Raw genomic sequence first — 13774 nt, 5'->3', positions numbered from 1 at the left:
AATAAAATATACCAATGTTGGGGTGCCAAGGCAGCACAGTTGGTTAACTCTTGGTTTCAGCTCGGGTCATGATCTCAGGGTCATGAGACCAAGCTCTGAGTCGGGCTCTGCACTCAGCAGGGAATCTGCTTCCAATTCTCTCTCCCTCTCCCTCTGTACCTCCTGCTTGTGTTCTCTCGCTAAAATAAACAAATAAATCTTTTTTAAAAAGGTAATATATCAATGTTTGTTCATCAGTTGAAATAAAAAGAATTTAAAAATCTTCTTAGGGACGCCTGGGTGGCTCAGTTGGTTAAGCGGCTGCCTTCGGCTCAGGTCATGATCCCAGTGTCCTGGGATCGAGTCCTGCATCGGGCTCCTTGCTCGGCGGGAAGTCTGCTTCTCCCTCTGCCTCTGCCTGCCACTCTGCCTGCCTGTGCTCACACGCACCCTCTCTCTCTCGCTAACAAATAAATAAATAAAATCTTTAAAAAAAATCTTTTTAAAAAATAATAATGCCAAAAGTTTTAAGATTTGCCAATTACTTGTAATGAAATATCAGTATTTGCTCAACGAATGGGTTTCCGTGAACCACACACTCTAAGTTACTGGGAACACTGCCGTAGCTTAAAAATGTCCTTTAAGTTAGCTAAAGCTCATAGGATTGGGCCGGTATTTATCAAAGTCTGAGTAGCAACAGTTTGCTTTTGAAAGGAAAAAAAAAGACATAGGGTAAGAAGATCAGGGCTATTTAAGAAACAGCTGGAAGAGAATTCAGGCGGTTACGTCCGGAAAGACGGGAAACATTCAGAAAGCAAAAGTGTATTCTTATAGACTGCACGGGTGCCTCTTTTGAACTGGAAGCAGTTTGTCTTACTGGGTTTGTCTTACACTGGGTTTGTAACTCCTACAGAACTTAGTATATACCGATTAGATGGTCAGTACATAGTCCTTCCTGGGATAAACGTTAAGCCTCTTGATAGTTTATTTTTAAACCAGGCTTACTGAGATTGAATTCTCATATCCCTGCAAGTCACCCATTTAAAGTGTACACACAACTCAGTGGTCTTTAGCACAGGTGCACAGTAGTGCCCCCATCACCACCATCAACGTCACAACGTCATCCCCAGGAAAGAGACTCCGTGACCACTGGCCGTGGCTTCCCCCCACCCAGCCCTCGGCAACCATGGGTCTCCTTTCTCTCTCTAGGTTTGCTTTCTAGACACAGTGGAATCACACAATATGTGGCCTTTTGTGTCTGGCTGCGTTCACTTAGCAGAGTGTCTCCAAGGGTCACCCGTGTCTCAACGTGGGTCAGTACTTCATTCCTCCTCATGGCTGAATGGTACCATGCTGCACACGTGCCATGTTTTGTTTATCCGTTCATCTGGTGAGGGCCATTTGGGTTGTTTCCACTTTGTGGCTATTATGAATAATGCTGCTATGAACATTCTTGTCCCAGGTTTTTTGGTGAACATATGTTTTCATTTCCCTTGAATGTATACCTAGGAGAGGAAAATTGCTGGATCATAAGGTATCACAGTGTTTAAACATTTGAGGAACAGCCAGAATCTTTTCCAAAGTGAGATTGTTTTTTAAAGTTCCACCTTCACAGTTTCTAAAGATCAGATACTCAGATTACTTTAAAATCCTCTGTAGGTGTGTTTGCAATGTTCTCAACTGGACACCAGCTCTTCGGAAACAGGCTTGTACTTTTTAAAAATCCCCCACATCAATAGTGTGCATAGACACTTAAGATTCAAGAGGAACAGAAGAAAGAAAGAGGGAAAAAGTGACCCCTACTGAATTTAAATATATAAAAATTAGACCCTGGCAGCCTAAACTAATATAAAAATAAGATTCAGGTATGTTCAGACTACAAATTTTGGTTCATTTACCTCATACTGCTGCCAAATTAAAATTTCATATAATATTTGACCCCAGAATAAAAATTCTAGTTATAGGGGCGCCTGGGTGGCTCAGTGGGTTAAGCCGCTGCCTTCGGCTCAGGTCATGATCTCGGGGTCCTGGGATCGAGTCCCGTGTCGGGCTCTCTGCTCGGCGGGGAGCCTGCTTCCCTCTCTCTCTCTCTGCCTGCCTCTCTGCCTACTTGTGATCTCTCTCTGTCAAATAAATAAAATAAAATCTTTAAAAAAAAAAAAATTCTAGTTATATTACTAGACTTTTAGAATTAAACCACTATAAACAGTCACAGAGACATTAGAATAACGATGACAAGGTGAAACAACGAGGGATAGACAAAGGACACGTCATTAAGGGGAAAAACTATCTTTTAAAACAGAGCTGATCGGTGTGAAAACAGACATTAAAGCAGGATTGATTTTAAACTCTTAATAAAAAAACAAAAATTCAGAATCATACCAAATTTACAAGTTTTTCCCTAGAGTAGAAGAAACCTCATCAAATATGTGCAAAGCAGTCTTGTAAAGAGACAAGAACTCAAGCCTCACTCTTCACTTTGGCTACACCACTGAACAGCGCTACATCTCCACCTAGTGACACGATAGCACAAAGCGGACTGAGAACCTCCAAGGCCACTTTCTTTCAACCAACAAATACTGAAACATGATGCTTCGTTAACCACAAAGCCAACACACCTCCACAAAACAACGCCCCCAAGTATGTGACACCTTTAAGGACGTTTAAGCATCATTCTTCCATTCACTATAAAAGGAAAAGAACCTAGTCCCGCTAAATGTACTGGTTCCTCATGGCACTGGCTTGGCCAGGAGCACGAGATTTTAACAGCGTCGTGCAGGAAAAAGTGTTACATAAATATAACATGGGCAAGATGACCAAGTCCAGAAAGCAGGCAACTTGAAACACAAAGACACAGTACGGTTCCTAAAACCACATGTGAATAAGAATTTTTAAACCTACTCCTAATTATAGTGTATCAATGCTGTAATTAAGAACTGCATTATGGGGGCACCTGGCTGCTCAGTCGGTAGAGCCTGGCTGGCTGGAGCCCATGCTAGAGCACCGTCACATGGAACAATCCTTCTTTTTTTAAATTTTTTTTTAGCTTTATTTTTTCAGTGTTCCAAGATTCATTGTTTATGCACCACATCCAGTGCTCTATGCAGTCTGTGCCCTCCATAATACCCACGACCAGGCTCACTCATCCCCTCACCCGCCTCCCCTCCAAAACCCTCGGTTTGTTTCTCAAAGTCCGCAGTCTCTCGTGGTTCCTCTCTCCCTCCGATTTCCCCCAACTCCCTTCTCCTCTCCATGTCCCCATGTCCTCTGTGTTATTTCTTATGCTCCACAAGTAAGTGAAGCCGTATGATAATTGACTCTTTCTGCTTGACTTATTTCACTCAGCATAATCTCCTCCAGTCCCATCCACGTCGATACAAAAATTGGGTATTCATCCTTTCTGATGGAGAGGTAATATGGAACAATCCTGCTATCCATGATAAGGTTATCAAGGTGCAGTCAGTTATATGGATGACAGATACTCTTTTTGGTCAGACTGGGAACTAAGGCCTAGAGTGATTTCCAAAACAGGCTGTATGGTAAATTCATTACCAAGTTAAAAAAAAAAAACCTGGAGAGATTCTAAAATGAACCCCTGGAGAGTATGATGTGGTAGGTCTATATTGAGGCCTAGGAATCCATATTTTAAAGAACTAAGGGGCACCTGGGTGGGTCCGTTGGTTAGGCGTCCAACTCCTGCTTTTGGCTCAGGTTTTGATCTCAGGGCTGTGAGACTGAGCCCTGCGTTCCATGCTCAGTGCAGACTCTGCTTAACATACTCTCCCTCCCTCTCTCCCTCTGCCCTTCCCTTTGCTTGCACACTCTCTCTCTAAAATGAATAAATAAATCTTAAAAAAAAAACACTTAGCAAGTAATTCTGAAGAGAAGCTAGATTTGGGGCCCACTTGCCTAGAAAGCCAAGGCCAGGTCATGCTAATTCTGTCACTGTCTCTCCCAGGACATGAATGGTCATGGGGCACCAGGGTGTATGACATACACATGAAAAACTTTAAAACAATATACCCAAAATTCAACTACTGGCTTATTAATTCATTTCCTTTATTCTAGAGTAAAATGCAAGTTCTACTTACAATAAACATTCTAATAACACTTCTACTTTTTAATTAGACGCCAAAATTGTAAAATATGATAATTTACTGAGTTATTTTTGTCTGCAATATATTTGGGCCAGTATTTACCACCAACCTTTAAAAGCAAGTATCAGGAAATGACTATTATTGTCACTGAATATAAATGCTATTATTTTAAAAATCTGTTTTCAAGGAAAATAATGATCATAAAGTAACAAAACTGTGGGTATGGCACATATGTACTTCCCCAGGCTACTCAAACTGTAAACACACAAGACAAAATATATTTTATTTAAGGGTAGGGTGAAGGTTCACACAGCAAGTAGCCCAAAAGATTCAACTTAGCCAGGAATTAGGGGTTTTAAAATTTATTTTTTATTTATTTACCTGAGAGAGAGAGAAAAAGAGCGAGGTGGGGAGGGGCAGAGGGAGAGGGAGAGAATCTCAAGCAGGCTCCCCACTGAGCATGGAGCCCAACGCAGGGCTCAATCCTGGGACCCTGAGATCATGACCTGAGCTGAAATCAAGAGTCAGCCGCTCAATCGACTGAGCCACTCAGGTGCCCCAGGAATTTTTTTTTTAAGTGCATAGGAATGTTTACTAGATTATGGAAATTATTTTATTAGACTTTTCTATTAGAAGATCTTCCTGGGGCACCTGGGTGGCTCAGTGGGTTAAGCCTCTGCCTTCAGCTCAGGTCATGGTCCCAGGGTCCTGGGATCGAGCCTCGCATAGGGCTCTCTGCTCAGCAGGGAGCCTGCTCCCCCAGCCCCCCCGCGCCTGCCTCTCTGCCTACTTGTGATCTCTTTCTCTGTCAAATAAATAAATAAAATCTTTTAAAAAAGATCTTCCTATTCAAAACTCACCACAGAATTCTGCTATCAAATATTAGCCCCTAGCATGAAGACACGTAATCATTTGTTTACAAATATCTTTTAAGAGGCTAGACAAGGATAAATTTGAGTATTGAAAAAACAAACATGAAGGTGCCAAGGTCCCTAACTTGTATCTAACAGGATATAAAAAACTGTCCAGCTCAAGTTTAAAAAGCCACTGTCAGAAGAGGTGACATGAACAACCATAAAGCATCACAAAGTCAGAGATACGCTGCTTTAGAACCCTTTTAAGCTACAAAGCAATTCTGGTAAGGTATGTTTATCATCCTACCCAGAACCCATTCCGAGTAGGAACCAGAGTTTCTTTTTTAGGCACTGGACCTTCTCCTACTCTCCAAACCCCAGCCAACCAGATGAGTGAGGGTAGAACATCTAATGCAGGTAAACCAATCTACAGTTTGACCAGAATCCTAAAACCTGGGGTCAGGGGCAAAAGGACGGGCTGAGCCAACCAAATTCATTTGTTGAGAATTTAGGTTCGAGACACTCAGGCAGGGCAGAAGAGAAAAAGGACCCACTGGAAGTTATAATCTAGAGGGCCTGGAGTGCCCACCACTGCCCTAAACAAGTCAGTCAGCCTACAAGAGAAAGATGGAGGGACTGTGACTCAGCAACCCCAGTTGCAAAGAAACACAGAAAACCACCTTGTTCTCTGTTTCCCAGTTCCAATATCTATAGCTCCAACAGTGAGGTGCTTCTTGCCTTTGGATTACCATGGAACCTACTAGATTCTTTAGTAAGTTTATTTCTTGGGCTAACACAAGTTGATCTCTGTACCTTACAACCTGAAGAGCCCTAAGTAAGAGCAGAAGACATTATTTCTGAGCCAGAGTAATGACAGGCTCTCAGGATAGCATTTGGATGCTGTCATGTAACAGCATGGAGGAACAACACGGCCAAGCTAGCATCACTGTGAGAGCTGACTCCTGGGCCAAGCATCTAAGTCTGTACCTTTAAAATGATCTTACCACAGGATTTTCCATTTCCCGGTTTCTTACAGACAGGAGGGAAAAGGGTCACAATGGAAGGATATCTCAAAGGATAATAGGAACAGCTTTACAACACTAATTCTAGCATTCGCTACTGTGAGTCTATAATTTGCAGATGTATAAAGGTAGATATTATGTGCTAAGTAAGCAGGAAGAGGGCACGCTTCAGTGTTCTGCACATTTAATTAGTGTTATGCAAGATGCACCCCATTTTTACACGTTTATACAACTGTCTAGTCCAAAATAAAAATATTGTCCCTACCCTTCCACATAAAAGTGTTCTGTAGTCTGTCTCAAGAGATCTAAGTATGGCATCGTTGTGCGTTCAAGAAGGTTCTGTATGGCTGCAAGACACATAGATATGCATACGCAGGCATGTGTGCGTGACGCAGGGCATGTGGGCTAGAGATGTGACTGTGCTTAACGCACGCAGGATCGCCACAGCTGCAAAAATCAACAGTAGAGCTGTCAGCGAAAGCCAGAACCCCTACTCCCTCCACATCAAGCTTCTGAAAACCAAACGAAAGGAAAACAGTATCTAAGATAGAGATACACCAAGCAAAATAATGGGGAAATCTAGTAGGATATGAGAAGACAAAAAGTCAACAAAAAAATACCAACTGCTTGAAAAAGAGGAAGGGAGCAGTATGCCTTCACCAAGAGTCAAAAGACACCAACACGCATTTCTTCCTCTTCTTGCCAGCACTTGGGAGTACTGGGGATAACTGTGAGGCATGGGCCCTTTGAGACCTTTGGATTGTTGCTCCTGGGGCATCTGGGGGTAATAGACTCAGTGCCTTTTTGCTCTGAGACAGGGATGAATTTGAGGCCTTTTGACCACTGGTGCTCTCCGCTTTGTTTCTTCTCTCGGTCTTATCTTGAACCAGAAACAGCATCTGCTCAGGTATCCTGACACGCAGAAAATTAGGAGTGGGCCCAGAGGCAATGAAACAGAGAGGACTGTTAAAATGTGCTTTAGTCTACAGGGAGAAGAGATCTTCTGGTTTCCTGCTAGGTTGCCCGGCCCATTTTGCCAGGGTAGGAAAGGGACCTGATTTAAGGCCAGTACTCTGCTGAAGAATAAAGATTATACACACGCAGCTGGAAAACCCATTCGCATACAGAGATTATGAGTATAGCAGATGAGACACAGGAAGGACTCCAACTATAATGATAGAGAGGACGGAAAATGGGCCACACTGTCAGGTGCTGAATTCATCCAGGAAGGTCATGTGTGATGGGCATTAGTGCTGGAGAAGGGGAAACAGACAAATACTATGGATTTTGTAGAGACAAGGATTACTCACATTATTTGCTGTTGCATAATCATCCGTCGTTATGGTATGAACTCAAATGTATAAAACAACATTCTCACTTAGTTATGAAAACAGGTGTTTTTATTCTCTTTTCTTTTTCTCTACATTTTCTAAACTTTCTTCAGTGAGCATTTTTTAGTGTTTTGGTGCCATGGCATTAGTCCCCTCAATGGACCCAACTGGGGACAGGGTTGGGTGACTGACAAAAATGCTGGATAAAGTAGGAAGCCCCGAAGTATGACTATTATTGTAAACACTAACTTCAAAATGCACATTTGAATACACAATTATCTTCTGTCAACCTTTTCTGATATGGCCAAAGCCTTTTCCTTCAATACGGATTGGTTTGGAGTTCTAGGTCCTCTTTCTTAGATTAACAATGCTACATGTATCTGTGAATTCTGATCCTTATTCCTTTCAAGAGTAATAAACTTCAAGACACTTGTGAAGCAACATGAGCTCAGGTTCATTCTGAGAGTTTTACTCAGTGCTGCCCCTGTTCACTGTCATTTCTTACATTTTTTAGGAGACTGTTCTTTATCAAGTCTTTCCAAAGCATTCAACTTGATTTTAATGGAGGTAAGTCTCTTTTCCGTACTCGCATTTCTTCAGTTTACATAATACTGAAGTAAATCATGGAGTCACAACAGGTGGAAAACTTACACCAATGGTTTGAGGACAAGTAAGTGGCCCTTAGTAAGCATCCACCTCACCAGGTGGAAGAAGCAAAAGAGCATTCTAGAAAGTATCCACAAGCATACTGAGTGTGCTGTGCGTTATCAGTAGGGACGATTTGTGAAGGGGGTGAAGGTTGGCAGAAGAGCGGATTGTGTGAACGTGGCTTAATGTGTTTATGCACTTTCCGAAACTGAAACCACCCTCCACTGCTCAGCTCCTTATGGGAATGGGATGTCGAGAAATGAACAACCTGGTTTGAAAAACACGGTGAGGAACAGGGAACATACAAGCCCCTCCTCTTTACCAGAGGAGCGTGGGGCAAGAGTGTGTGTGTGTGCAAGAGTGGATGTGAGGGGAAGTGGTGATCTAAGTGGCCAAAGAGCACAGGGGGTGACTGTCACAGGACCCGGCATCGCCAGAAATCCAGGCTCTACGTTATATGCCACAAGTGGCAGGAATGATTACATGAGGACACACCCGAAGCTTCATTCATAGTTACAACTGTAGTGCCCCTGGGTAGAAAGTTGAAACTGGCTGGAGAAAGAGTGGAGTCAGAGCTGTAAGTACGGGGCGGGGGGGCACGAATCAAACCGCTTTACCCATCACCTTCAGCTAGTTTTCACTACAAAACTGGCATCCCGAGGAGAGATGCAGAAGTGGTAAGAGCAATTCCGGCCCTTGAGAAATCTACAGCGCAGGCACAGAGACCACCGGAAGTACAAGTAAGGCCACGACCGGAAGTGCAGAACAAAGCCCGGAAGAGCAGCACCGACAGGAAGTGCCGCAAAACGGCAGATTCTTTGCACCTGAAGAGTCAAGGGCAGCTGGCTCCTCCTCCTTGTCTCCCCCGACCTGACTTCCTGACTCCCCACCTGACTTCCTGACCCACGTGAGCGCCTCTTCATCTCTCTGCGCCACGGAAGTGCTACCAGGTGCTTAGAACTCTCTTATTTATCTAGCTGCAGCCTCATGGTTTAAATCTCTCTGAAAAGGAATGAAAGACTGTGAAGAAACGATGAGATGATAAACACGGGTCTGTTTTTACAACGTGATTACGAGTAATTGCAAGCATATGCAAAGGTACAGAGCGCAGTGTAAGGACGCCTCACGTACCCATTACCAACCTCAACAGTTTTCAACACGAGCCCACTCTTTTCTGTTATGTGTCATTTTGAGGCAAAACCCACATGTCATTCTATATCATGCCTAACATTAAAAAAAATAGCTTTCTAGAAGCTAGGACTCCTTCAAAAAACCTAATCACAATATCGGTATCACATCTAAAAAATTAACATTTCTTAAATGTCAAACATCCAATTGTCTTATAAATGTCCTGAATGACTTTTAAAAATATTTCATAGTTTACGCCAGAAACAAAAGTAAAGGCAACAATCTATTATGTAAGCAATGGCATAAATGAGAAGCCAAATGACTTCTGTGACGCCCAAGGACCACAGCTAGTAAACCTGCCTGCAGTCCTTACTGGGTGCGAGCCCTGCTTCAGGAGCTCTATTAACTCATTTAACCCTATGATAAAGATGACTTACCAAAAGCACCATTTTACAGGTGAAGAAACTGAGGCCCAAAGAAGTTAACATAACATGTTCAAGGTTACCCAGCTAACCCAATGTCCACAGGCTGATGAATCAACAAAATGCAATATATCCATACAAAGGAATGTTACTCAGTGGTGGGGAATGAAGTACTAACCCACATTGCAATGCAGATGACCCTTGAAGACACTCTGGTAAGTGAAAGAAGCCAGACACAGAAGGCCACGTATTGTGTGATTCCACTTACAGTAAAGTGTTCAGAATAGCAAATCTAGAGAAAGGAAGGAGACCTGCGGTTGCCTAGGGCTGGGTGGGGGGAAAACATGGCCAGTGGTCACAGAGTCTCTTTCCCTGGGGATGACGGTGTGACACTGATGGTGGTGATGAGGGCACAGCTGTGCACCTGTGCTAAAAACCACTGAGTTGTGTGTACCCTTGTGTGTGACTTGCAGTGATGTGAGAATTTGATCTCAGTAAGGCTGATTTAAAAAATTATCAAAAGGCTTAACATTTATCAAACCAAGGAATATTTATTGACCATCTTAAAGGCATATACTACATTTTATATGCATTATAAAAACAAATGTAAAACATAAAAGCTGACCTCAAATTGCTTATAGTTCAAAAGAAAAGGCATATAGGCAGGACATAATAATGCCCTTTTGCTTTCTGAATTTGTGCCTTTTTCTCTAAGGGCAGTCAACTACCTGAACCAGGCTTTCTGATTCATAAAAGCTACTGGGCTAGTGTCTGATGAACACACGCTAGGACAAGACTGATCCTACTCCCCTTTACGCTGGGGCCTGCAGAGGTCATAATCAACCACTAGGTTACCTTGTGAGTGAGCAACCTATAGGATTCTTAGGGAGCTGAGGCTAGGCCTAGTCATCTTAAAATTGAGATAACTTGAGTAGATGTATCCTACCTAAACCGAGGCCGAACAGCCGATCCTTGGGTGAGCTAAGGCCACCATGCCTGGGTCCTTCTCCCTGGGTTTAGCAATGCCCAGAGTAAACAAACAGTACAGGTTTTCTTTACCAATAGCCGCTGAAGGTCTGGTCTACTCCTCCACTGGGGAGGCTGCATCTACTAGGCCACCTCCCTCGGCCCTCTGAGTTCAAACAGTAAAGGTCACTCTGCTTGAACTGAGCTTGAGACACTCACCAAGAAGACAAGGTCCTCGTCTGCTTCTTACTGAACTTCCTACTGAGTTCAGAAAAAGTAGGAACAACTAAGATCTGTGATGAAAACCGGGATAGCTGTGGTCATGAAAACTTGTGTGTGTTCAGAGGAGAGAGGGGAGGGCCGTAGTAGGAGAGCCAATCTTGGGAAGGGGTAGTTTAGGAATCTGAAGCTGCACAGAGTAACTAATACCAGGAAAAAAGTAAAAACCTGAAAAGGTCCAGGCACCTGGTAGGTCACTTATAATTAGGAAGGCTTTCTGGAGGTGACACTTACCTTAAATGAATAATGAGGAAACTGCTGTTCAAATTCGAAGTGCCTGGGTACCAGGGACGTATGGCTGTGGGGCTCTGTTCTATCCTAAGGTTACTAGAACAGTGTCCATCCAGCCCGATGGCCAGTGAACTGGTAAAGCTCAATTACCACATAGATCCCCAGACCTGGGATGCACACCAGAAAAATGCTGGGATTTTACAACCATGTGAATTTTAGCCAAACTTTAGAACCTGGACTTACATTTTCTGGAAGTTTCAGATCATGGGAGCAATCAAAACTTAGAATGTTCCTGAAGCTAACAACCAGTTAGTGTTCAAGACAAAACTAGCCAATGAGGTAGAAACTCCCATGTCGAATGCTGCTAATTATGCATCTTTTCCTGAACTGCCTAGAAAGAACATCTATATGGCACAAGTGGCTTGGGCCCAGAGAGACCTGATGAATCAGCAAAGAAGTCAGCATCATAACCCCATGGCCAAGTTGCCTCGATTAAACCACAGTCCTATCTGGACTACAATCACTAACATTGTAGTGGCCTCCTTACCTTTCACGACATCAGCCACATTGCAGTTGGGGTCAATACTTCCGATGTGTTTAGGATGAGCCGGGTTAGTGTCACCACCAAACAGAAGTGCTAAACAAACATAAAAGGGAAGCAAGAGGTTAAAAACAAAGCAGGCAATGTAGCCTACCAGGTTTTGAAATGACTGTCTTATTTGTAAGAATCATTTTAGCATCCAGAGGGACTTAAAGCTAGAGAACACATACACTGAGGGGTGATCAGCTCTACTGGATAGCAAAGGAGGAAGGACATGTTCTAAGACCTTCTGGTTGCGTTAGCAGGTCAGAAAGCAATAACCAATGCCAGGGGTCCAGCCCTTTTCTCTCTTACCCCATGTGACTTAGATGAAAAAGTTATTCTCATCCTCAGCCAAATTTACTCACCTTCTCAGTACTACTCCAGACATTGATTCCAACACTCACCACTTACTTAGAAAATGCAGTCTGTACTGTTAGTGCAGGCTTGTGAAGTGAATTCACCGTGAACATTTCAAATGCCTCCACCACGGGGAGTACTTTTCAATGTAGTATACACAAATAATATGTGTTCAGATATTTCTTTTTGTTCAAGTATCTTTAAAACCGCATTCAAATACTTCCATGCTATACAAGATTTACAAAATATTACTTCTGAATAAAAGCCAAAAGGAGCCTCAAAGAAAAAAGTAATCTGAATCCAAATTTTTATAGATGTACTTATTTTCAAATCAAACAAAAATTGGGGAGAGCTTAGATTCCACAAAAGGAGAATTTAAGTTAGGGGATAAAATAGGGAAGATCTGAGGGGCTCCTGGGTGGCTCAGTGGGTTAAAGCCTCTGCCTTCGGCTCAGGTCATGATCCCAGGATCCTGGGATCAAGCCCCACATCAGGCTCTGTGCTCAGCAGGGAGCCTGCTTCCCCCTCTCTCTCTGCCTGCCTCTCTGCCTACTTGTGATCTCCATCAAATAAGTAAATAAAATCTTAAAAAAAAATAGGGAAGATCTGGCACGCTGGGGTGGCTCAGTTGGTTGGGTGTCTGCCTTCGCCTCAGGTCATGAGCCTAGGTCCTGGGATCGAGTCCCCTGTCGGGCTCCTTGCTCCACAGGGAGCCTGCTTTTCCCTCTGCCTACCACTCCTCATGCTTGTGCGCACTCTCTCTCCCTCTCTCTCTCTCTTTGTCTTTCTGACAAATAAATAAATAAGATCTTTGAGAAACAATAGGGGATATTTTAAATTATGAAAAATGACAAATAAGGGCATTAAGCCAATACATACACTTCCAAATGATTAAGTGGAAGAAAAACAGAGGTGTACAAGCTTAATCAGTGATCTAAAAACATGTACATATATATGTAGACAGACACATTTAGGTAAAAAAAAAACCCCCTGTAGTTATGTAAGTAGTTTAATTGAATAGTGATTAGGTTCTTTTTTCATTTAAATTTCCTATAAACTGTCAGACACTTCTATTTTTAAAATATACATTTGGGACCAACCCACATGTAATAATTGTATGACACTCACTAATCCAAATAAATCAAGTTAGCAGAGATGTTCTGCCCATTTTTTGCTTCAGCAAAGAGGACGATTTAGGCTATAGACATGTAGGTGCTTTTTCTTGAGAATTATGAAATCAGGCAAAGAGACAATACTGAAAATGAGCCAAAAAGTTTTTTTGTGGCCAGAATTTTAGTTGTTTTTTCCTATCTGCCTATCATCCTGGTGAGTGGTCTAAAACTCTCCAAAGGAGACTATGGTTTGACAGTTTGCTTAATCTGATTTCCGTGATCACGGTGAAATTAAAGATCAATTGCTCGGATTGTCAAAATGCCAATTCAATATTCCCAGTATTGATGTTTTTAAAACCAAAAAGGAAAACACATAACCCCTGAATAAAGACTAGACCCCACTCTCAGAGACACATCAAAGTACTATCACGCCCTCACCAGGAACGTAAAGGTAGAGGCTTAAAAGGCAGGCAGAGTTCCCGCCTCTAATGTGAACATCAACATTTCAAGGATTTCCATTAAGAATACTAATGAAGAGGGGCGCCTGGGTGGCTCAGTGGGTTAAAGCCTCTGCCTTCGGCTCAGGTCATGATCCCAGCGTCCTGGGATCGAGCCCCGCATCAGGCTCTCTGCTCTGCGGGGAGCCTGCTTCCTCCTCTCTCTGCCTGCCTCCCTGCCTGCTTGTGATCTCTGTCTGTCAAATAAATAAATAAAATCTTTAAAAAAAAAAGAATACTAATGAAGAGCTTTTTAATGGATAGGATT

At 42.8% G+C, this 13774-nt stretch overlaps 1 protein-coding gene across 1 annotated transcript in view; it reads right to left on the bottom strand.

Annotated features, from left to right (window-relative positions):
- Positions 1-13774, bottom strand: part of PDK3 (pyruvate dehydrogenase kinase 3) — a 67003-nt gene that overhangs the window by 22004 nt on the left and 31225 nt on the right. The window contains exon 5 of the mRNA XM_032842294.1: positions 11505-11594. Coding sequence (XP_032698185.1) covers positions 11505-11594 — 90 coding nt within the window. The remainder of the gene's footprint in view (positions 1-11504; positions 11595-13774) is intronic.

This window comes from Lontra canadensis, unplaced genomic scaffold (genome assembly GCF_010015895.1).
Source record: "Lontra canadensis isolate GAN:19392208 unplaced genomic scaffold, GSC_riverotter_1.0 scaffold127, whole genome shotgun sequence".
Classification (NCBI taxonomy): Eukaryota; Metazoa; Chordata; class Mammalia; order Carnivora; family Mustelidae; genus Lontra; species Lontra canadensis.
This window is presented reverse-complemented; position numbering and strand designations above follow the sequence as displayed.